The 23,976-nt window shown below is 41.6% G+C and overlaps 3 protein-coding genes and 1 long non-coding RNA gene across 4 annotated transcripts in view; 1 reads left to right on the forward strand and 3 right to left on the reverse strand.

Moving 5' to 3' along the window:
* LOC103374355 (beta-arrestin-1-like) overlaps nt 1–3,141 on the reverse strand; it is a 10,297-nt gene extending 7,156 nt beyond the window's left edge. The window contains exons 1-9 of the mRNA XM_008304432.1: nt 3,094–3,141; nt 2,527–2,587; nt 2,243–2,287; nt 1,968–2,167; nt 1,438–1,497; nt 1,129–1,196; nt 913–1,048; nt 341–425; nt 144–220 (exon numbers count right to left, since the gene is read on the reverse strand). Coding sequence (XP_008302654.1) covers nt 144–220; nt 341–425; nt 913–1,048; nt 1,129–1,196; nt 1,438–1,497; nt 1,968–2,167; nt 2,243–2,287; nt 2,527–2,587; nt 3,094–3,141 — 780 coding nt within the window. The remainder of the gene's footprint in view (nt 1–143; nt 221–340; nt 426–912; nt 1,049–1,128; nt 1,197–1,437; nt 1,498–1,967; nt 2,168–2,242; nt 2,288–2,526; nt 2,588–3,093) is intronic.
* Nucleotides 3,142–3,917: 776 nt separating this feature from the next.
* LOC103374353 (uncharacterized) lies at nt 3,918–19,278 on the forward strand. The gene is made up of 2 exons (XR_521120.1): nt 3,918–3,964; nt 19,121–19,278. It is a non-coding gene; the product is annotated as an uncharacterized LOC103374353 (long non-coding RNA).
* Nucleotides 8,802–13,492, reverse strand: spcs2 (signal peptidase complex subunit 2). Its single transcript, XM_008304430.1, has 5 exons — nt 13,417–13,492; nt 11,833–11,916; nt 10,948–11,108; nt 9,839–9,973; nt 8,802–9,381 (listed from the first exon to the last, which is right to left on the reverse strand). Exons 1-5 carry the CDS (start codon nt 13,456–13,458, stop codon nt 9,195–9,197), a joined length of 609 nt encoding a protein of 202 aa, XP_008302652.1. The 5' UTR covers nt 13,459–13,492; the 3' UTR covers nt 8,802–9,194.
* rnf169 (ring finger protein 169) lies at nt 14,683–21,828 on the reverse strand. Its single transcript, XM_008304429.1, has 7 exons — nt 21,522–21,828; nt 20,426–20,496; nt 19,964–20,056; nt 19,771–19,871; nt 19,598–19,691; nt 16,344–18,939; nt 14,683–15,348 (listed from the first exon to the last, which is right to left on the reverse strand). The coding sequence occupies exons 1-6, from the start codon at nt 21,826–21,828 to the stop codon at nt 17,857–17,859; spliced, it is 1,749 nt and encodes a 582-aa protein (XP_008302651.1). The 3' UTR covers nt 14,683–15,348; nt 16,344–17,856.
* Between the last annotated feature and the right edge of the window lie 2,148 nt (nt 21,829–23,976).

Raw genomic sequence — 23,976 nt, forward strand, 5'->3', positions numbered from 1 at the left:
TAATGACTCAAATACGTCAACTTTCACTCAAAAATTGGCCAAAATGTCTCCGAAAATGGTCCAAAATAGCTTGAAACCTGCGTAAATTTACTCTAAATGACAAGAAATTGTACATTTTTTATGATTCATGCGAGCAGTCGAACTGACCTGGTCTCTTCTTTGGCCACAGATTTGACGTATTTGTCGTTGGAGTAAAGAACAACGTTGGTCACCTGCTCGACTGAACACACAAACAACCAACAGTCAGAACAGCGTCGTGGCGACAGAATGAAGCCGTAAAAACCTCCAGCTGCTCAGAGAACAGATGTTGAAGCTGCAGGAAGCTGCTGCCGGACGTCACCTGACACGCTGATGTCTTTGATGTTCCTGCTGGACGAGTTGGTGATTTCAACGTTGGCTTTGAGCGGCTCGCCGTGATAGAACGTCTGCAGACAGACAGACGCTGTCATTGGACTGAACAAAAACTGGTTAAAATGACCAAACATGTCTACAACAATCAAAAAAATGTCCTAAATAACTTTAAACCCGTCCAAAAACTGTGTTTAAAGGACCAAGACGTTGTTCACAGTGACGCAAAAATGGTTCAAAGTAACTAGACTCAGTCCAAAATACGTCAAAAATGACCTAAATATTGTTAAACATGGATTAAAATGCATCAAAATGGGTCCAAACCAACCTAAAAATGGTCCAAACTGACTACAGATGTGGTTTTATTTGGGTTTTGTTCTGATGGAACCACATGACTCATGACGAGAACCTCAGAAAGTAGAAGATCTGATTGTTTCGTGTGTTCACAGTTTCTGGCTGATAAATGGTTCCATGTCGGTGACTATTCAGGTTTTGGGTTCGGAGGGTTCAAGAACTGAGTTAAAGCTGAACACGCTGCGGTTCCGACCCGGTTCTAACTCTCACCTCTTTGGGGAGACTCAGCTTGACGTGCAGAGGCTTCTCGGACATCAGGAACTCGAAGGTGGTCTCCGCTGTTGGAACCACTTTGCTGTTCTCCGGACTGAACTGGATCTTCCTGATGGTGAGGCGAACAGAACTCCTGCAGACAGAAGAAGGAGAACATGGAGAACGTGGAGGAACCGGACGCTTCTTCCGTCCACAGATTCTGACTTGACTCACTGTTTGTCGACCTTCTCGTCCTGGCTGTCGCCGCAGAACGCCTTCACCTCGAACTCCACGGCGCATTTCTGTCCGAAACACGATTAAACAACAAACACATGAAACACGACTAGAAGACGGTGTGAGGAACCGACGACTAGAGGGCGGAACGTCTCATTCAAATCCACTATATGTGCTATTAAGTGGTTCTGTCTGGATCCAAAATCAGACTATTGAGAGATCTGAGTTCAGCTCCAACAGTGAAACCAACATGTCGCAGCGTCTTCGTGAGTTTATCGATACAAGAGTGATGGATGAATGAGTCCATACCTTCCCGACGTCCGACGGTCCGGGCTGCAGAGCCACAGAACACGGCAGGTTGTCTGGAAACTGAAACACAAACTTGTTTAGTTGATCATCAGTCGAACTGTTGCGTCATTTCTATCCACAGTTTCATCTGTTTCATCTTCCAAACTGCTTCAAGATACGGTTTTGACACTTTTGTTTATCGATTTCTAAGTTCTAGACGCTCGTATGCAGTAATATTGAGACTTTTTGTAACTTTGTTGGAGTAATATCCGAGTGTTTGATACTGCTGTGGATTCATTTCCAGGTTTTGACCACTTCTGTATGTGAATATTGAGGTTTGTGACACTTTGATGTGTTAATATTGAGGTTTTTTAAACTTCTGTATGTGATTATCCAGGTTTTGGTCACTTCAGGATGTTATTATTCTGTTTTTCCTTCACTTTTGTTCACTAACATCCAGGGTTTGAACACTTCGTGCTGCCTTTAGGTTGAAACTAGCCGTTCATATGACTGGTTCTGGGTTTCAGCTGGACGGTCGGCGGGTTCCTCACCTCAAAGAAGAAGGGGAAGGCGTTGTCTCCCAGCTTCCGCAGCAACTTCTGCTGGATCTTGTTGTGGGTCAGCTTCTCTTTGTCCTGCAGCTCCGGATAAACCTGCCGGGTCACCACGAGCAGGTCCCTCCTGAAGGCCACGCCCATCACGTCCATGTCCTGGCGGCCGTAGCGAAACGTACACGACAGCATCACGTACACTAGAGACAGGTAACAGGTGTTAGGACAGGTAACCAGGAGGAACCGAAGGGAGATCACACTCTGATCAGACTCACCTTTCTTCCCTTTGAGCTGCACCGGATCGATCAGGACGACTCCGTCTGCAGGAAACCAAACATCCGTAAACGCCTCAGAAACACTCAACAGCTGCTTCGATGTGTCAGAACATACGAAGAATATTTATCATGTTCAGCATTCTGTGTTAACGTCCTGCTGTTTGAGCTGTTAGTGATGAATGTCTGCAGATTTACTGACGATGTGTCACTCAACAAACAAACAAACAAACAAACAAACCTGGCGATGAAGAAAACAGGAAACAGTTTGTTTGGATCAAACTCACCGACTGGATCCACGAAGTCACAGTGATCCACGAAATCCCTCTTCGCCATGTAGACGGCCACCTGGAGTACACACAGTACTGCTGTTAGTACTAGTGGTACCACTACTGGTACTACTACTGGTACTACCACCACCTAAAGTACACACAGTACTACTGCTAGAACTGTTAGTACTAATACTAATACTGTTACAACTGTTACTACTATTGTTACTTCTGTCAGTACTCAGTTACTCCCATCAGTATCCAGGTACTCCTGTCAGTACTCAGTTATTCTCGTCAGTCCTCGGTTACTCCCGTCAGTACTTGGTTACTCTTGTCAGTACTCAGTTACTCCCATCAGTACTCGTTACTCCCGTCAGTACTCCGTCAGTACTCAGCTATTCTCGTCAGTAGTCGGTTACTCCCGTTAGTACTTGGTTACTCTTGTCAGTACTCAGTTACTCCCGTCAGTACTCGTTACTCCCGTCAGTACTCCGTCAGTACTCAGTTACTCCCGTTAGTACTTGGTTACTCCGTCAGTACTCGGTTACTTGTGTCCCTGTGGGTATACAATCAGCAGCGACTCACTGATTTGTCTCTGGAAACCTTCTTGAAGACGACGTGTTTGGGACTCATGATGACGAATCTTCACCTGCAGATGAAAACAGTTCAGTTTAAAATCTGCTGAACTGATCACTTTGACTCTTCGTCCTGATTAATAAACTTTTTTCTTCACTGTGGTTCAGTTTCTCTGCAACACAAAGTCCTGCAGCTCAGTTCTTGTGAATGAACGTGGACTAGTTCAAGTTATTTTGGACCATCTTGAGTCAGTTTTGATGAATGTTGTTCAGTTATGAAGTCATAAATACAGAAACCAGGAAACAGAACTCAAACAACTAACTGTACAACAACCTAAACATCCAACGTTCCTCTGAGCGTCTGAGATGTGAGCAGCAGGAGAAAGTGTCTGAAACTGAATCTGTTTCATGCAAAGTTTGACGAGATGCTTTTAAGGTTGATTCTGGTCAATCTTCCAGACACAAGGTTTCATCAGACAGTTGAACATCCAAAGACTCTGTTTTGTTTTTACGGTTTCTGGCTGATAAATGTTGAAAAGAGACGAGAAGCTTCAAACTGGATCCATCACGTTTCTAGACGACCTTTAATAAACCTAATTAGTAACAGAAAACTACAGATGATGCTTCGTTTTCATTTGTTTTCCATAAACCTGCAACGTTCTCATTCAATAATCAAAACTGACAACTAAAAGCAAACGTTCTAATTAATTCCAGTTTGTACTGAACACATGAGTTCTGGTCCACAGAGGTCCTGAACCTCCTCAGAGTCTCTGTCATGGTACCCCTTTACCAGCTAAACTCCCACAATGCTCTCTGCTGCCACCATGAGCTGTCGTCTGAGTGACGCCTCCTCTGGTCTCTACAGGATTAAACAGTGAGAGGCTCCACCTGGTGGAACAAGCAGGTACTACAGCTGCTCTATGGTACATTTACGTCATTTCAGAAAGCGTCCGACTGAAGCTTTACAACAACATGGGACTCGAGATATTCAAGGAAAGCTTTTTAAACTACTTTTTAAAAATTAAATTGGCAAACTAAATATTAAATTTCTCAGATTGATTAAAGAGCAAAACCTTGATCAGAACGTTTCTGGTAGAACATCTACGACGACTTTCTGTCATGAAGACGTCTGAGTTCTGTTTCTTCATGTTGCAGCGACAGTTGAACCACAGTGAAGACAAACAGACAAAACAACCAGAACCTGAGGCAGAGTTCAGTTCGACTCGGTTCCTTCTGAGTACTGATCCGTGTCCAGCTGACGGCTTCGTTAGCAGCTAATCACCAGATTCAACAAACTTCAGAGCTTTAAACTCAGCGATGAAGTGAAACTGATCAACCAATAAAACATAGTTTCTGATCAAACATCAGCAGGAACCAGACTGACCTGAAGCAGCAGCAGCGACGACGATGACGATGATGATGATGATGAAGAGTCTCGGCGGGTTTCTAGCAGCTCGTGGCTTCAAGCAGCTGCATTTATAATCTGCAGCCGCTCAGCCTGGTCAGCAGGCTGATCATTACAGGAGCGTAATCCTGCTGCTGCTGCTAATGAGGACGACGGCGTCTGAGCAGAATATTCTTCATCATTCTGAATCACTGGTGACAGAAACCGTCTCATAAACACCAAACAAACAAGAGGAGCTGCAAGTCTGAGCTCCGGCAGTCATTTGAAGTCACTTAGTGACCATTTGGCGTCCCTTGTTTTGCTATCATGTGTCCTGTTGTGCTCATTTTGTGACACTCTTGTCATTTTGCATCCCTCTGTGTCCCCGTTGCAAACCTTTTACAGTAACTTTATTGTAATTTTGCATTTTGCTGTCATCATCTTCCACCCCCGTGTGACCATTTGTGGTATAATTTTGTGTCCCTTTTGTCTTTTTCGGATTTTGCAACACTTTTGTGCATTTCATTTTAATTTTGTATCTCCCTGTTGTCATTTTGCATCCCCTTATGGTTATTTTCTATTATTTTGTGATCCTTTTAGCCCCTTTTTGGGTGATTTTGTTGACATTTTGCATCCCTTTGTGGCCACTTTAATCTCTTTGTCATAATTTTTGTGTCACTGTTGTTGTTTTGTAACTATTTGCGGTTATTTTGTGTCACTTTTGTCTTTTTGTGATCATTTTGCATCACTTTTTTGTCATTTTATGATAACTGTTGTTATTTTGCATCCCGTTGTGGTTCATTTGTCTCTTTGGGGGTAATTTTGCTTCCCTTTTGTTATTGTTGTGAACCTTTTACATCCTGTTTTGGGCAATTTTATCGTCACTTCTTGTCACTGTTGTCATTTTTTCATTATTTTGTATCTATTTGTGGTCGTTTTGTGTCCATTTTGGATCCCCTTTTGGTAATTTTATTGTAATTTTGCATTTTGTTGTCGTCATTTTCTATCCATTTGTGGTCATTTTGCATCACTTTCGTCATTTTGTTGTAATTTTGCATCTATTTGTGATCATTTTACATCCCATTGTTGTCATTTTGCATCCCTTTGTGATCATTGTGTGTCGTCGTGATAGTCCTGCATCCCCTTTATCATTTTGTTTTCATGAATAAACCTCCACAGTCAGGATTCACAAAGTCTGAGCAGTGAAACGTATAAATCCTGATAAAGACGTGAATCTGAACCTCAGTCTGACGTCTGTTAAATCTGAAACACAAACAGAAAAACAACTAAAACCTGTTTTATGTTTGTGTGTCGGCTGATTGATTCACTTTATTATAAAAACGTCTTTCATTCGTTCCAAACTGATCTTTTATGTGTTAATTTAAAATAGTTTCATTTTATATTTTCACTGTTTCTGAATTCTAGCAGCTTTAAATTAAAGAGAAAGAAAGATTTACAAGTCATTCAGTTTGAGGCTTCTCCTAAACATCAACATTATATTAATTATATTAAATTAATGATATTATATTAAATTAATTATATTATATTAATATTATATATTGATTTCAGTGTTGATGGGGTTGTTGTTACATCACATTGATCAGCAGGACGAGTCTCTGCTGAGCTGATAATCTGCTCCGAGGACGACTCAGCAGTCTGAGTGCTGACAGCAGCAGATTAACACACAACACACACACACACACCTCAACACTCACCTGGACACACACAACACACACACACCTGAATATAAAAACACACACCTGGACACACACAACACACACACACCTGAATATAAAAACACACACCTGGACACACACAACACACACACACCTGAATATAAAAACACACACCTGGACACACCTGTATCTGTACACTGTTGGGTAAACAGCTGAGGCTTGGTTCTGCTGGTGTCAGACCCGCCTGGCGGCGATCTCGGTCCGTCCAGGTGAGTCACCTGCAGCTTCAGACTTCGTCACAATAAAAGTTGTTGATCTGAAAGTTTCATTGTTTTAAACGTCTCAGACCGTCGGCCAATCACAGCGCAGCTTCAGCCACGACTCATCAGCAGCAGCAGCTTGGCTCCGCCCCCTCTGGTCTCTGACTCTTATTGTGAAAGGTTCTGCAGAGAACTTTAAAACAATCAGGAGAAACTAAACGTTCCAGCATCGTATCAGTTTTAAACATAAGCTTAAAGATTCGTTACATCAACAAAAGTACAAGTACTACGAAGTAAAAGTACTCTATTACAAGTTCCTACAAGTAAAAATACTCTATTACGAGTTCAGTTCTTACAGAGTAAAAGTATCTGTACCTGTAGACATCATGTGAAGTTCAAGTAGCTGCTCCCGTTCAGTCCAGGACTTTTATTTTGGAAACATTCTCACCTTGTGTCTTTATGAGGGCTTTTATTGTGAAATCACTCATTATTTCAGCTGGTTCTGATTTGAAATCAGAGCAGCAGATTTCAGTGATCGTTATAAACAACATTAATGAGCAGCAGTAGAACAAACACGCCACCTGCTGGACGACCCGTGGAGCTACACAACAGACACACAACCAGCTCAGAATCACCCCGAACCGAAACACAACCAGAAAATAAAGCGTCTGTTGCAGTTCTGAGTCACTTCCTATTGGTTCTGCGTCACTGTTGTCACTTTGTGAGTCTTTGTCATCATTTTGTGTGTATTTATAATAATTTTGTGTGTTTATAATAATTTTGTGTATTTATAATAATTTTGTGTATTTATAATAATTTTGTGGGTCTCTGCAGTTATTTTGCGATGATTTAGAACCATTTTGTGTATCAAAATTGTGCGTCTATGATAATTTTGTGCGTCCTCGTGGCTGTTTTGCTTCAATATTTTGCTCATTTTTTATCACTGTTGTCAGTTTGTGCGTCTGTAATAATTTTTTTGCATCCTTTGAATACTTTTGTGGGTCTTTGGGGTCATTTTGTGATAATTTTTGCACCAATTTTTCAACTTGTGATCATTTTGCATCAGTCCTTGAATTATTTTGTGTGTCAATGAGTTCGTTTTGTGTCTCTATGTGATTATTAAACAACCACGTATGGTCACGTTTCATCTCTTTGTCGTCATTTTGTGTCTCCATCTTGTCATCGTGAGCGTCTTAAGTTTTCATTCGTGTCATTTTGTCGTCACTGAATCTCTTTGTTCAACTCTCCAACGGGACACCTTATCAGCGCCACACAAAGACCAACATTCACGCTCCAGTTTCACAGACGGACTCAGAGTTCGTTAGCGGCGTCCATCTTTAATGTTTCACCGACAGAGTTACACAATAAGGCTCCGAGAAAACAACAAACTGTCCACATTCAGTCCTCGTCCTGCTGCGAGGCGTCCAAACGTCCGTCTGGAGGAGGCGCCGACGTCTGAGCTAACCGCTAGCACGTTAGCATCCGGCAGGTCTTTTTGCATTGCTGACGAACGCTAAAGCCGCTAACGAGACGAGCTCAGAAACATCGAGCGACTCGCTGAATGCACAAATGTTCCTGCGACAAAATTAAATTATGTTCCCGCCACCGTCAGCTGCCGTTTCCCCGACGACAGCCGCTCACTTCTCACCTGAGTGACCTTTCAGGTGGCTCCGCCCACCCGTGACACGCCCGAACGTTAGCAAAGTTTTCTACCAATTAGACGGCGGGGGCGTCACCGAAGGACAGTTTTCAGATGAGATAATCGTCACATTTTTAAAAACTTTGAGCTGAAATGATGCTTTGACCTGCAGAGACGTCATGAGAACTGAAAACACCGACGACGTCCTGTGAATCCGGCTCGTCTCAAACCGTTTAAAACGATCCAACAAGCTGCTGAACGTCCCTCCAGTTCCCGTCTTTCACCGAATGTACAAACTGGTCGTCAAAAAATACAAAACTGCGGCTGTAGGAATGAGGAGAACCTGGAGAGTAGAAGTGTTGGATGGTTGTGAACACGCGGTCAGAACAGATAAATGGATGGCGTTAGTTCTATGGAACCGTTTCTAACCTGCTGTGAAAACTACGACGGACTTCCTTCCTTTCAGGCGGTTCGCTGGTTTCAGTTCAGTCGAGTCGGTTCATTTGAAGAGCGTTTTGATTCTGAAACTAACTTTCTGTACAGTTTACGCAAAGTTTGTTTCCACCACAGAGACAGCTGATTAACCGTTTAGTTAGTCATATAATTTACTGCTGTTAATTATTTAACCAACTGAAAATACATCAACCGCTAAGACGAGAGGAAGCTCATGCATGTCAGTAAATGTGTTGCAGTACCTGCTTGTTCCACCAGGTGGAGCCTCTCACTGTTTAATCCTGTAGAGACCAGAGGAGGCGTCACTCAGACTACAGCTCATGGTGGCAGCAGAGAGCATTGTGGGAGTTTAGCAGCAACAGGACCATGACAAAGACTTCTGGGACGGTTAATAATGTCTGAACAACGTATATAAAAACAGCTTCTGTACACAAACATCTGTGTGAGCCTGTAGAACAACATCTGCTTATCAAACCCTGTCATCTGGTCATGCGTCACTGATTGATGATGTCACAGATCATTTGTTCTGAAAGTTGCCTAAACTTTGTGTCATTAGTCGAAATTAAAGATTTACCGTGAAGCTTAACGAAAACAACCGACCGCTCGCCGGATCGAACTGAAACCAACGAACCGACCGAAACGAAGGAACTCCGTCAGAGTCTGAACCGAACCGATGCCGTCGAGCCTCCGGCCGGTTCTTTATTTGGTTTTCTTGTCCGTGGCCAGAGTGTCGTGCAGTTTGGAGACGCTCTTCTCAAACTGGTCCATCACCAGAGTCCCGTTCTCGTCGAAGAACGCCGACACCGACTTGGTGAACTCGGCCTCCCTCGTGTTCCTCGACTTGCCGTCGGTGAAGGAGACTCTGAGGGTGTACTGGTCGTCGAACCTGGACAACAACAGCAACATCGTCAACGTCAACATCAACATCAACAACAACATCAACAACATCATGTCTGCTCTTCACATGTGAAGTTATTCAGGCTTCATCTGCAGCATCTATTCTTTGGGATATTTAAGAGACGTTATTAATCTTTAATGTAGAAATGTCTTGTTGGATATTTTGAATATATTTCAGAGGTTTTATTGAATATTTTACGTTGATTGATTTTTTTTGTTTGACATTTAAGGAATATTTTAACTTTTTTTCAGCCAAATCATGAATAAATTAATGTCGAGAATAAGTGAATTAAAATCAGTGATTTGATGGTTTTTGAGTCGTTTGATCGTTCACACAGTAAAACTTAACAGCTCATGAATTTACTTCCCTGCAGACAAACGGAAGTTAAATCTGAGGAATCTGTTGAGTTTGAGGTTAGAAACATCTGGCTCTGCCTGTGACGGACCGTTTGAGGGACGAAGAAAGCTGCCAGACGTGGTCCGGGTCCATCCCGGCCGGGTCCTTCTGCAGCGCCACCAGGAAGATGTTCTTCTCCTTGTAGGACGTGTAGAGCGTCAGGATGCCCATCATGATGAAGTACGTGATGAAGATCGGTCAAGGAGCAAATAAACAAACAAACAAACAAACAACAGCTTTACAAAGCCTACATCTGCTGCACATTCAAGGCTTCGACATTCAGGAAGATGAGTTTCATGTTTTTATATGATTCATTCGTCTGACGAGGAAAAAAATGCAGAAGCTAAAAAGTTTACATCCAAACATACGAGACAAATACACGAAATTTTATTGATGTTTTTCTGTTAATTTACAATTTTTTTTGTCACATCTGATTAATATTTCGAGTTTTACAAAAATGTTCTGATATTTACAGGATTTCTTTGGAGGTTTTTCTGATTAATTTTTACATTAAATTTAATATTTTTACAGATATTTTTGAGAGATTTTACGTGTATTTGGGAGTTTAACTACAATTTTGGGGGATATTTTATCGACACTTTTTGGGACCTGACTGTCAATTTTATTATATTTATATAATCATATATTTTAAATTTAGCTTTAAGAGATTTTACAACATTTTTGAAGATATTTTTCTATTAATCTAGAAATTATGTTTTTGGAAACACTTAAAAATATTTTAGTGATTTAAAGAAAAAAATATCCTGAAGCTACTGAACAAAGAATTTTGTTTTATATATTTAAAATTGTTTAAGACATTGTATGAAATATTTTTTGCTAATTTATTTATTTAATATATGTATTTTTTAGATATTTAATCTTATGTTGTTCTTTGTCAGATTTTTGATAAATCGTATAAAAATATTTTTGTTAATTTCCATAATTTTAAAACACAGTTTTAGGTATTTTGCTCAAGATTTTAATGATATTTAATACTACACTATGTTGTTCTCTGTCAGATATTTAACTGCATCACAGATACGAGACGTTCCTTTAATTTCCTTCCACACCAAGTAAACAAACTGGTGCGATGTTGAGCTAAACTCAGGTGAGACGTGAGCAGGTGACCCTCGGGCCAGTCGAGCAGCTGGAGGATATGAGATGACGCAGCAGGCCAGAACCGGTCTGGACTCGGGAAACGGGTGCAGGTAGTCCCAGACCAGCGCCAGCATGGCGAACAGGCAGGACACGGTGCAGATGAGCAGCCGGCCGTCCACCAGCTGGAAGTTCTCCACGTAGCCGTACTTCTCCAGCAGCACCTGAAGGGGGCGCAGCAGCACAACGGCACACGGTTACTGAAGAGGAACAAAACTTCTAAAACACACAAAAGATCCGACAAGAAAACAACAAACACAGTCGCCTACAGACACGTTGAGATCAGCTCCTCTGATAAAAATACATCTAAACATCCAGGAAGTGAAAATTTAAAGAACAAAAACGGATTCTTATTCAGATTTTCTTCCATCTCTTCATGTCCTGACTTTCTCTGTCTTCACACCTCATCAGTAATTATAAACACAGTAAATAAACCAGTGATGTTCTCCTCCTGGTTAGGAGTTATTTACTATAGAAGTGTCCTGATTATCATAACAGCTGATGGACAAACTGTAGCTACGGTAACCACTAAAAAAAACACAACAGATAAATCTATGACACGTTGGTGATAATCACAATAACTTCTCATCGTTTCAGTCTGAAATGTGAAGGTTTTAGGCTTTTTTTAACCTGTAACGTGAACACTTTGGTGTGTTTTTTATTCTTTTCTGACATTTTATCAAGAAAACAAACAACTAAATAATTAATCAACATTCTCAGATCACACTGAACTCAAACAATGAGGAGAATTTAACTGAGATGTTTTATATTTAACTTCAAACCGCTTAAGAATCCTTTAATAAAACTGAATCTGCTCGAGCGTCTTTGTTTTCTCTGCTGATCAGAATCAACTCAGTCAATTAAAACCATCATCGTTAACGTTAAAACCTTCTTGGCGGCGTCGTCCAGAGAGTTCTTCACGGCGGCTCCGTCCCATTTATCGATCTTCACCGGCTTCTCATCGATCCTCCACTGAAACAAACAAACAAACACCGATCAGGATCAATACTTCTGCTGATCGGTTTCAGGCTGAACTGTTGAAAAATGACGGGCGGTGAGTTTTAACGATTTGTCCACAAGAGAAAAGAAACCAGAAGATATTCACATAAAAATATTATTATTAAAAAAATAAATAAAAACTCAAAACAAAAAGTTAATTTAGTCACATGAACGTAAAAGTGATAAAAACTTTGCAAACGTAACAACGATGACGATTTACAAAACACATCAACGGTTTCAGATTTTAAACTAAATTTTCAATAAATTTCAAAATATTTTTAATTTCAGCCTCTCAGATCAGAATATTTGTGTTTTTTTCTTTTTAAAACTGTCTAAACATCTGCTACGATGGAAGACGTTTAAAGATGTTTTGATGTTTTATGTTTAAACGCCAGAGATTCATTTAACAGCTGATTAATAAACTACTTCGATTGCAGCTCTAATTAATTAAAACAACCACCGACATAAACGAGACGAACATGAGAATCACCTCTGAAAATGTTATATTAAAGGATAAAATACAGAATGAAATTAATTTAAAAGAAGTTATAAAGTAAACATCATGAAAATAAAGTAGAAAATATAATATTAGAGTAGATTAGAAAATATATCTGTAGAAAAAAAATCATGAAATATAAAACACCAAACAAAAATATAAAATCCTAATAAAAATCCAAGTCAGTTAAATAATAAAGATAATAAATAAAAAACATTAGAATGAATCTAAAATTAAAAAACTTTATAAAAAAAAAAAAAGAGTTAAAGCACAGATAGAATAAATCAACAGATCTATTTTAGTTTTAAAGGCCGCATCCCTCTAAAATCTGTCTGTTTATGTTTGTTATGATCAGTTCTTCCAGAAGATCAACTCTGAGCATCACTAATGTTTAAAACCTAAAATGAACCGAACCTGAACCGGACTTCTGAACGTGCGGATGTTGCCACGTTTCAGTAAAGAAAACGTAAAAACCGACTAAAGCTTCCTGCTCCGACGCGTTTTTACTCCAACTCGATCCTGTACCTGTAAAAACTGAACTGATCAGAAGCGCTAACGGTAACTTTAATCACATTAATCTGATCCAACGGTGCAGCTTTAACACGTAAATACAGTAAAATGAGCCGTTTTCTGGATGGAGTCTGGTGCAGCTGCTGGAGCGGAACAGCTGCTAGCAGAGAAACGAGCAAAGCGCCGCAGTTTAACTCAGACCGACTGATTATTTCTGCAGGAACAAACTCAAAGCTTCACTAATTATCAACTCTGTTTTTAAGTTTCGTTTTAAATCACAGTGAATCGAGTTCAGCCGGTTAGCATTAGCTTAGCTTAGCCGCTAACCGCGGGCCGGATGCGGGTATCAAATCTCCGCCCACACAGAGAACTGAAGCCCGTGAAGCTTCAGTCTGGTGTAAAAAGATAAACTAAAACCTCCGCGTTTGATTTAAAGTCTCCAGAAGTCATTAAACGTTGATTCTTACTTTCTCCAGCAGCCCGCTCTTCCCGTTCCTCGCAGCAGCCATCTTCGCTTCCGCTACAAATACGGCACCTGTGACCTGGAGGCCGCTGATTGGCTCACAGCAAAATTTAAACGGCGACCGCAGCGTGCGCGTTCACGAGAAAAACAACACCAAATGAGAAAACTAGATGTAAATAATAATAATAATAATAATAATAATAATAATAATAATAATAGATATGTAATTAAAATATAAATATTTGAATTTTAGTCAAGAAATAACATAAAAAAATAAAGTTCAAATAAGAAAAATACAAACAAAATATAGAAATATAAAAAATTAAAGAACTAAATTTCTTTTTTTTAAAACTGTTTCCAAAATGTATTTTAAAAAATGAAATAAAATGAATTAAAAAAAATCTATCAGCACATATTATAGAAACGATGACAATAAAGTACAAAATAAACTATAAAGCACTCAGTCGATATGAGACGTACAAATATTTAAAATCAAACAGAAATATAGAAAACAACATAAAAAAATTAAACAAGAAAATCAACACATAAAATGTAAAGAAAATAAACAAAACACAATATAATGAAGTCCACCATTAAGAAATTATAGAAAATATAAAATTAAATGTACGTAAAAATATAAATATTTAAAATCAAGTCAAGAAATATGGTATGCAAATTAAAGCACAAGTTTAAAAAAGTTTAAATTACATGGAATTAAAGAACATATAAAAATAAATAATACACATAAAATAAAAAACATTTAAAAAGAAACAAAAAAAATGAATAAAATATTTTCCAAAAAAAAAAAGAAATCAAAAATAATTGTGGAAAAACTTTGAAGCAAACACAAAGCATGGAAATAAAATACTAAATAAAGAAGTATAAACAAAAACAAAACTATAAAAATATAAACATTTAAAATAAAGTCAAATACATATAAAATAAACTAAATAAAGGTTTTTAAAAAAATCAACTACAAAATAAGATTAAAGGCACAAAAAAAGACTAAATAAAGAAATAAAAAATTCAATTAAGAACCAAATATCTTGAAAGTAAAACTATAATTAAAAGTCTTCATCATGGAAACATCTTGACTCTCTTTCTGCCCTGAGTTCTGTCTGCAGGTATGAAGCCTGACAGGCGACTCTCAGGGTTTAGTCTCTCCTCGGCTGCTTCAGGATGCGACTCGTTGCTCCATCTTGTTCTTCGCTGCCTGTTAAGGAATAAAAAAATCAGACCAACGACGGCGAACAGACGACAGGAGACCAAGTGTTTGAAGTCTTTTAGTTTCTCTTCCAGCAGCCGCGCATACAAAACTACAGAATTATAAACTATGAACAACCGTCCGTCATTTGGCACTCGAGCGCTCTGCCGTCGGACTGGAGGACGAAAGCTTTTTAGTACGACTTCAGAGAAATGTGCATATCAGTGTCGGAGAGAGTAAAGCTCTGATAATCAGGAAACAAAAGCCCTTCGGCTCCGTCGCTCGCCGGCGGCTGAGAGGAAACCAGCCGCAGGTTCACAATCAGAAATCATTCAGGAAGCAGGAATGTAAAGGACAGAAGCCGTATTCACACCGGAGGCAGCAGCAGAGATTCAGAAAACAAGATCAGATCCAGCAGGAACGTTTCAACTTGATCAGAGTTTAAGTTTCTGCCACATGAGCTGAACGTCTTTGGGTTTTAGAGGAAACATTCAAGAGTTATTGTTTTGTGTCGCTGCCACACAGGAGAAAGAAAAACGGATCGGTTTGATGTCATGACATGAAACGGATCACAAGATCACAACAACAAGAAGCTTCACTGATCAGGACTCGACGATTTCAGCTCGTTGATTTAATTTGATTTCCTTACGTCTGAGTTGAAGTTCTGCTGTTTGTGAACTCACTGGGTTGTGGTTTGTGTGAACACAGATTTAACCCTCTGAACCCCGACATCTGCAACAAAGGAGAGCTTCTTTAAAAAAACAACATCATAGAAACGGAAGCATTCGGCTGAACGGCAGCAGGCGGCGTCTCAACAGAGCAGAGAGGACGATGGAGAGAAATTAAAACACAAATAACAGAATTCATGTAGTGTGTAGACTTCATTTCAATGTCGGGAACACCTGTGGTCACTTAGAAAAACACTGAGTCCTGCTTCTATTTGGATTTTTGCGAAATTCTTTTGTCATTTCTGTCATTTTTAGTGTTTGTTGCTGAAACTCTGTCCAAAATGACAAAAAAAAACACCTGCAGAGATGTTTTTAAAATGCAAAAACTAGTACAAAGACTTTAAAAATGTCAAAAATGACTCAAAATTGGGCCAAAATGATTTGAAACTGCTTCACAATAACTTGAAACTTGCCCAGGTACTAAAAAAAAAAAAAAAAGTCCACAAGGACTCCAAAATCGGCCAAAACAACTCATATATGGACCAAATTAGCTTTAAATCCGTCCAGATTTATTAAAATTTGAAACTGCTTCACAATAACTTGAAACTTGCCCAGGTACTCAAAAAAAAAAAAAATGTCCACAAGGACTCCAAAATCGGCCAAAACAACTCATATATGGACCAAATTAGCTTTAAATCCGTCCAGATTTATTAAAATATTGCGCAAAATGCCAAAATTGTCCAAAAATAACTCAAAAATGGTCCAAATTAGCGTTAAACTTATCCAGATTTACCAAAATATTGCCCAAAATGCCAAAACGATGCTCTAACAGGACTCAAAATCTGGCAAATGTTACTCAAAATTTGGCCAAAATGATTCGAAACTAACTAATAACTCGAAACTAGTCCAGTTACTCCAAAAAAAAAGTCCACAAGGACTCAAAGACCGGCCAAAACAACTCATATATGGTCCAGATTAGCTTTAAACCCGTAAAGATTTCCTAAAATGTTGCCCAAAATGCCAAAAACATCTTCATGATCCAAAGCTGCTCCGTCGTACCTGTCAGGTGTGAGCGTCTCATGGTTTCTGTCGTTCTAACTGTTTCCATAGATACGGGTACATGAGGAGAGATGCTGCAGTGAAACATGAGCCACAGTGAGGAAAAAAGAAACAGGAGCAAAAACAAAGACCCAGAAGAGCAGCGTGGAGTCCAGAGGGTCGGCTGGACCATGTGAATACGGCTTGGAAATGAAAAACATTAAAGTCTAACACTGACCGACTCGTCCTCGTCTCAGTCCGACCTTCCACTTTATCTAAAAACTGCATTTTGTTGGTTTGTCACCGTGAAGCTCGTCCAATCAAACCACAGCGTCTCCAGATCCGCCTTCCCGACCAATCGGTACCCATAATCCTCGGCGGCTCCGAACTCAACGGGGCAGGAAGACCGTCGGCTACAGAGAAGTTCTCAGATGCAGGAAAGCTCAGCGGAACCCGACCGGTTCCGTTCCCTCCCGCTGGTCCAAACACTTGAAGCTCGGGATGAAGCGGGCGATGATGAAGCCGCAGCGTTCAGGATCAAACTTATCGACGTTTAGGTTTCCGTCTTAAATAAAAACAGCAGATTGTGTGAGTTTTAACCATCAGCTGACGACCGACCACCAGAGGGTCGGGTCGGTTCTGACGGCACCTAGCAGAACTCATCGATCGTTTAATTCTCTGCTTCCAGCTCCTCACATGTGGTTTTCTTTGAGCAGAAACTTGTGTGTTTTTTTTAACCCTCTGAACCCTAAAACCTGCCGGCAGGTTTGAAGAGCAGCAGCAAGGTGGCGCTACTGCACAGAACCGGTGGAGGTCCAGTTTGGAAAATCAACCAAACCTGAGCTCAGAATCTTATTTCTACACGTCTCGTTTAAAATTTGATCCGATTCTGTAAAAACACAAACCAATTTGTTTTTGGCGCGACTCAGTGGCTCACGTGAGGAATGAAGTGAAGCGTTTCCACGGAGCAGGATGGAAGCATTAAACAGTTCAACATCTAGAACGTGTAGCGTCGCCGTCTTCATCCGATGTTGGAGACTCCTGGTGAGACTTGAAGACATCTTGGTTACACGTCAACAAATTAGAAAGAAGAAATTTATCTGTTTTGTCTTTTTGCAGAACACACCAGAGTTCTGAGTCTCCGTGTTGTTCTGGTTCCAAAGAGCTGCAGGACTTTATGAACAATGAGCCTCGGTGAGTAAAAAACAAGCTGCTCAGAGTTCAGAGGGTCGACCGATTGATAATCTCTGGTTCACTGATCGATCAGACTGTTCTGGAAGCTGACGGATGTTTGGGTTCGTTTCGCTGCGACTCCGTCAGTTTAAATAAAATCTGTCCGTGCGTCGGCCGATGAGTGACTCGATGTTCGGTGAGCGAGTTTTTGGTGATTTGCTGGTGTTTGGAACAAACGTCGTCTCCAGGATTTTCTCAGCAGCAGCTGAGCAACATTCATACGTTCATTAAACCTTTCGGCACTTTGCATATTTGAACTCCCTCCTGTCCGTCTTTGTGCTGAGCCGTCGGCGGCTCCTCTCTAGTGCTTCTTGTTGATCCGTCGGGATCTCCTCAGGCCCCGCCTCCTGCGGTTCTGCGTGGACATCCAGGACCGCAGGAAGTACGTGTCGGGGCTCCGGCGGCGGCCGACGCTCTGGTTCTCCAGGTCGAACTGTCTCTGCAGCTTCAGGGCGAGCGCTCGGTCCTGCCGCTCCTGCTGCAGCTGCCGGATGTAGCGCTCGTCGAAGGCCTCCTGGCTGACGGGTCGGCTCCTCTTCAAGTCCGAGTCGCGGCCCGGGTCCAGGTGTTTGGTCTTCTGCTTCCTCTTCTTGCCCCTCCATGAGGTAGACTGGTTGTGGATGCTACTGTCGGACTCCTTCCTCGGACTCTGCTGGTCCTTTGGCACTAGTTTACACGACTGGAAACCAGAGTTCTTGGTGTACGGCGAGAACGACTGCTTGCGTCCGAACAGCGCCCCCCCGCTGCCGGACTCAGGAGTGCAGGACTCGGAGCTTCCTCTGAAGGTCGAGTCGCTGCTGTAGCGGATCGCAGGAACTCGGATCTTCACCGACTGTTTCTGGAAGGCGTCTGAATCTGGAGGGTCGAATAGCAGCCTCCTCCGGTTCCCGGCCGGCGACGGGTGCGTCTTGGCGGCGTCGTCCCCGCCGTTGGTCTTACTGTGCAGCTCGGAGACGGGACTCGTCAGCGTGGCCTTGGAGTTGACTTTGAGGCTCTGGCGGTCCAGTTCGATCTGCCTCCACTTCTGCAGCACGGCTGGACTCGCCTCGTAGCTGGTGGCCTTCTGCAGGCCGCGGGTCAGGTTCCTCGGCGTGGACTTGACGATGGTGGGCTCCATGAGGCGGCCGTCCGGCAGGCGCTTGGGCGGCGTGCACGGTGAGCACACGATGGGCTTGAAGTGGTTGAGCTCCTCGGAGATGCTGTCGTTGCTCTCAGGGCTGATGGAGCGTTCGGGTCGAGGTGGAGGGAGGCCCAGCGGGGTCGACGACGTCAGCACGGCTCGCCAGGTGAGGCGGCGGTCGGGGGCGGTGATGGGCGCAGACAGCGAGCGGCTGTTCTCCGAGGAAAGAAGGATTCCTGCTGCGAAGCTGTGACTGATACCAACCTGGAAACGACACAAGAGCAAGGTTACAACAGGCGACATTTTTATTTTCTTAATGTAAATGCTGGGCTCTCAGTATGCTACAAAGCTACGAGCTAACTTATGCGAATGACCATCAACATGATCAAACAACTGAACAACCTGCGAGCTAATTCGTTTTTCCAACATCTTGGCAAACAGTGAGGCTCCACCTGGTGGAACAACCAGGTACTACAGCTAAACTCAAAAACTTGACTAAAACGTCGACACGTCTCCAGAACGACTCAAAATTAGTCTGAAGTCCTCAAAACGTGTTCAGATTTTTTTTAATTGAATTGTCAAAAAAACAACAACACACACACACACACACACACAAAAACACATCTTAAAAATGACTAAACTTTTGTCTAAAACGACTTAAAAGTTGTCAGAAACACGTTGACACTGGCTAGCTAAACTCCCACAATGCTCTCTGCTGCCAACATGAACCATAGACTGAGTGACGCCTCCTCTGGTCTCTACAGGATTAAACAGTGAGCGGCTCCACCTGGCGGAACAACCAGGTACTGCAGCTGAACTACAACCCGGTTTGGGACTTGGTGTTGGTAGATATGAACAATGGTTTGGGGCCTCGCTGCACAATCCTCAGGTAAACACTTAAGAGACGGCCTGACTAACGTACCCGGTCCAACATGGCCGCCGGCTGAGCGACCACCTTGAGCTTCCCTCCTCGGTCCTCCACCGGGTCGGTGCAGCTGCGACTCCTCTGACTACCACTGAAGAAGAAACACGGAGGTCAGAGGTCACGCTGGTCGGTTCGCCGTCTGCTTTAACAGTCCGGCGTCGGTTACTCACCCGGTGAAGGCTGAAGAGTTTTTGGTTTTCCTGATGAAGGCCGAGATGTTTCTGATCCTCCGACTGATCGGCTCTTCGTTCTCAGAGTCGGACAGAACTCCCTGAAAAAAAAAGAGAAAAAAAACAGTGAATTTTAGAAAACGTTCAGAGTCGAAGGCCGATCATGTACCATCCGAGCTAAAGTCAGACTCACAGGTTCTTCTTCACGGCGGACAGATCCGGACTCGTCTTTGCAGATCAGGGAGTTTTTCCTCTTCGTGTCTTCTCTGTCTTCAGACGCCGGCAGCTGAGGTCACAAACAGACATTATCACACATTTATTTTAATTCAAGCGCATCAAACGACACAGAAATGGAGCCGACCTCGTCAGAAACTGAGTCTATAAAAAGAACCAGACAGAAAGAATTCAGTTTGTGGCGGTTCTGAAGACGCAGATTCTGAGGTGACGACCAGTTTGGCTCATTTGTTAAGACAATACATGGAAACACAAAACCTACAATACTAGGTCTAATTGTAATGATCAGGTATAATTACACCGTAACACCTACAGAAGAAACCAAACATAGACAATGACTGAACAGAAACACAGACTGGGCTTTGTGTTGTGTTTCTGGGTTTTCTGTTCCTTCAGCCGACCCGACGGCGCTCCGACTGACCTTGTGTTTCCCGGTCGGGCTTGAAAAGACGTCTGCAGACTTTGGGATGAGCGACGGAGGCACAAACAACTCTGAAGGGACACAGAAACAAGAGACGTAACGCATTAAATGGAAAATATTTCATGTAGATTTCAGAGTCAGAGCTGATTTATCCAAACTAAATCTCATCAGGATCCATTAAGGCTGCAGCTAACCATCAACTCCAGCATCAGTCAGCCTGCTTACAACTAAAATGACGAATCTTTTGGACATAAAGCATCTAAATGGATTAGAAAGCAGCCAGCGACGTCCTCCAACACGTGATCTGGTCCAAACAACACCAAACCTCCAGTGTTAGGTTTCAAATGTTATTTTCTGTTAATGTTCATGAAAATTAGACATGAGCAGGTAAACAGTGCAGATTAAACTGTACTTACTGTTCTGTCAGCTGGTCTAAAGCAAACAGCAGGACTTAAAATCAGAGTAACTTAACGATCAGGACAGAGAACACACTCAGAGCTGCAGTAGTACCAGTAGTAGTACTAGTACTGCAGTACACAACTCCTCCTACTGCTGTACAAGTCCAGACAAGTCCAGCATCAGCAGACCTGATCAGAAACCCCCCATAGCGGCTCCACTGATCAGCTGTGATCACCCTCTGATCGATGGAGCTGATCAGGTAAATCACCCTGGACGGTCACGTGACCTGTTTTCATTGATCAGAGTCTAAAGCGTGAGTCAGCAGCTTCACGGGTCCATCAGGACGGTGCCGCTTCTGAACCCAAATCTAACAGAATTCTGGTTCGGTTCTGTTAAAGCGGCTTCACCCGAACCTCCAGGACGGTTCTATTCATTTTAACTCGACCTCCGGTCTGCGGTCTCGGACCTGTGGCCGCCACTAGAGCAGCTGGAGGCTTCGGGCTCGGTTCTACCTGTCAGCCGTTAATCAGCTCCGGTTCCGGCCTAAACTAAACTTTAGTGAAGTTGCTCAGAAACCCGCTAAAACCCGCCGCTGCCCGGTTCTGTTTTTCTGGCGGCAGCCCCGAGAGCCAGACGCCCAGCGGCGGTGCTGGTCCGGCGGAATGTGAGCGGGAGTTCACCCGGTAAACACACCGACCTCTCCGGCTGTCGCAGTCCCTCCTGCCCGGCCTGCTGCTGCTCCTCTCGGGGTCACTCCTCCTGCGGAGCCGCTCCTCGCCGCCGGAGTGTCTCCGGGCCAGGCAGAGCGGACAGGCCGGGTGTCCGCAGGCCGGGCTGCCGCCGGCTCGTGTCTCCGCGCACGCCGCGCACTTCTTGGGCTCGTCCTCCTCGGGCGGGCCGGACCCGGGGCGGCACCGGGCTCCGGGCCCCGCTCCGGACCGGGACGTGCCGGCGGCGGCTCCGGCCGGTGTGCCAGGCCGCTCGGCGGACCCTGCGGTCGCCATCTTCCTGGTGAGTCTTCTCTCTCTCCGGCTCTCAACAAGCCCCGCCCTGCCGCCGCCGAGCAGCGCGAGCGCACACAGGGGACGCGCGTGCAGCCCGCCAACCAGAGCGGCGCGAGCCTCGTCTGACGAGACTTCAAAATAAAACCGGTTCCCACGGTCGCTGCCTTTTATTTTGGAGAGTCACTTCTCATAAAAAAAATACAAAATAGGATTTTAAATAATCCAAAACTCATATAAAACTTCAAAGTGCAACATAAAATGTAAAAATATGAACAAAAATGTTAGAATTGTGACCCCCCAAAACAAATTAAGTTTGAGGGAAAAAAAATGACGTGAAAATCACAAAATCTAAGGAAAAAGAATTTAATCATCAGATAAAATCAAAATTTTTGTTAAAAACAAAAAGTCTGCAAAAATGTCAGAAAAATAATTAAGAAAGTTAAAGATTTAAGGATGAAAGAAAATTTTAAAATCTGTTCCATAATATTAAAATTCTTAGATTTAAATAAATCCAAATTATGATATTAAAATGTTTTTGAAATATGTGCAAAACATATTGAGATTATTAAATTAAAAAAAAAAAATTTTTAGATAAAAATATTAATGATGGCATTTTAAACAAGTTGTTTTCAAGCTGTGAAAATGTCTTTTTTTTTTTTTTAGATCAGGTAGTTACTAAATCAAAATTGAATGTGAAAATCTGAAAAGTCATGTTTTTTAGACTGACTTCTAAAATAAAACTGATTCATATTGCCGCTGAATTTTACTTTGGAGGATAACTTCTTATGAAGAAATTTTAAAAAATTGATAGAAAACATGTAAATTATGAGAAAGATAATATAAACTAAGACACTATCAAAATTATAAATTCATACAGAAAAATATGCAGAAAAAATAAAAAACAAAAATAAATGAAATATAAAACAGAAAAAATAATCTAAGCCACTGTATAGTTTCTCTGTGTAGTTAAACAAATAAAAATGTCCTAAACGCAGCATTTTATATTTTCAGTCAGACTAAATCTGATAAAACTACGTGAGAAGAATTAAATGACATAATTAAATACATCTCTAAGGCACAAATAAAGTTTTACTGTGAAAGTTTCGCTTCTGCGCAAACTGCACCTATTTGACCGTAGAAGAAGAAGAAGCAGAAGAGCGGCGCGACATCAATGTGACCGTAGAAGAAGAGAAGGACAACAAACATGGCGGCGGCCGCAGACAGCAGCCGGCTGAGCAGCTTGTGAAGGTAAACATTTAACAGTAATAATAATAAAACAACAACAATAATAACAGACAGCAGGTTTTATTTCTAATATAATCACTGATTCAGAAGTTCACCGCAGTTTCTGCTGATTCTGTCTTTGAGGTCAAACAGCTGCTGAATGTTGAAGCTGCTGTTGATCAGTCTGAAGGAGTTCATTCGTTATTTAATGAAGCAGCAGAACTGTGTGAGAACAGCTTCTGTCTGCAGAGAAACAAAGATTTACTGACAAATATCACTGATGGCTGCGACACTGAAGGAAACTAGAAACCGACAGAATCTGGGGCAGCTTCTGAACGCAGCAGTCTGGTATTTATGTGTATGTACAGTCTGGATGAAAGAAAAGAGATTAAAGTTATCATGCTTTTAAAAACGCAGGTCAGAATATAATAACACTAATGATAGTAAATGTGTGGGTATTAAAATGTTCAAATTCTAACAATAATGTTAAAACCTGTTTCAACTATTTGATTAAAAAGTCAAAATATATTCAAACATGTTAGAATCAGATCTAAACAAGAGCAAAGAAATTCAAAATGTTTGAATTAAAAAGTCACTTTTTGTGATTAAAAGTCCAAATTATTATTCTGATGAAAACAGCTCCATTCAAAAATATTAAAATAAATAAAAAGATGTTTTAAAATGTAGTTTAAAAAAATGTGATCAAACAAAGTCTATGATTTATTAATTTTTTGGTTTATAAAGTCAAAACACAACATTTGTAAATTCAAAAGTCCAAAATATAAAAAAATTATCAGAGCAAAAAAAAATCACATTTTATTATAAATTATGAGATAAAAAGTCCAAATTTAGAGATTTATTTATTTTTTTTAATTCTGTTCTAAAATGTTCAAAAGTCATTAAAAAAAACAATCAGATCAAAAA

The sequence above is a fragment of the Stegastes partitus genome, unplaced genomic scaffold (genome assembly GCF_000690725.1).
Source record: "Stegastes partitus isolate 25-593 unplaced genomic scaffold, Stegastes_partitus-1.0.2 Scaffold2219, whole genome shotgun sequence".
Taxonomy (NCBI): Eukaryota; Metazoa; Chordata; class Actinopteri; family Pomacentridae; genus Stegastes; species Stegastes partitus.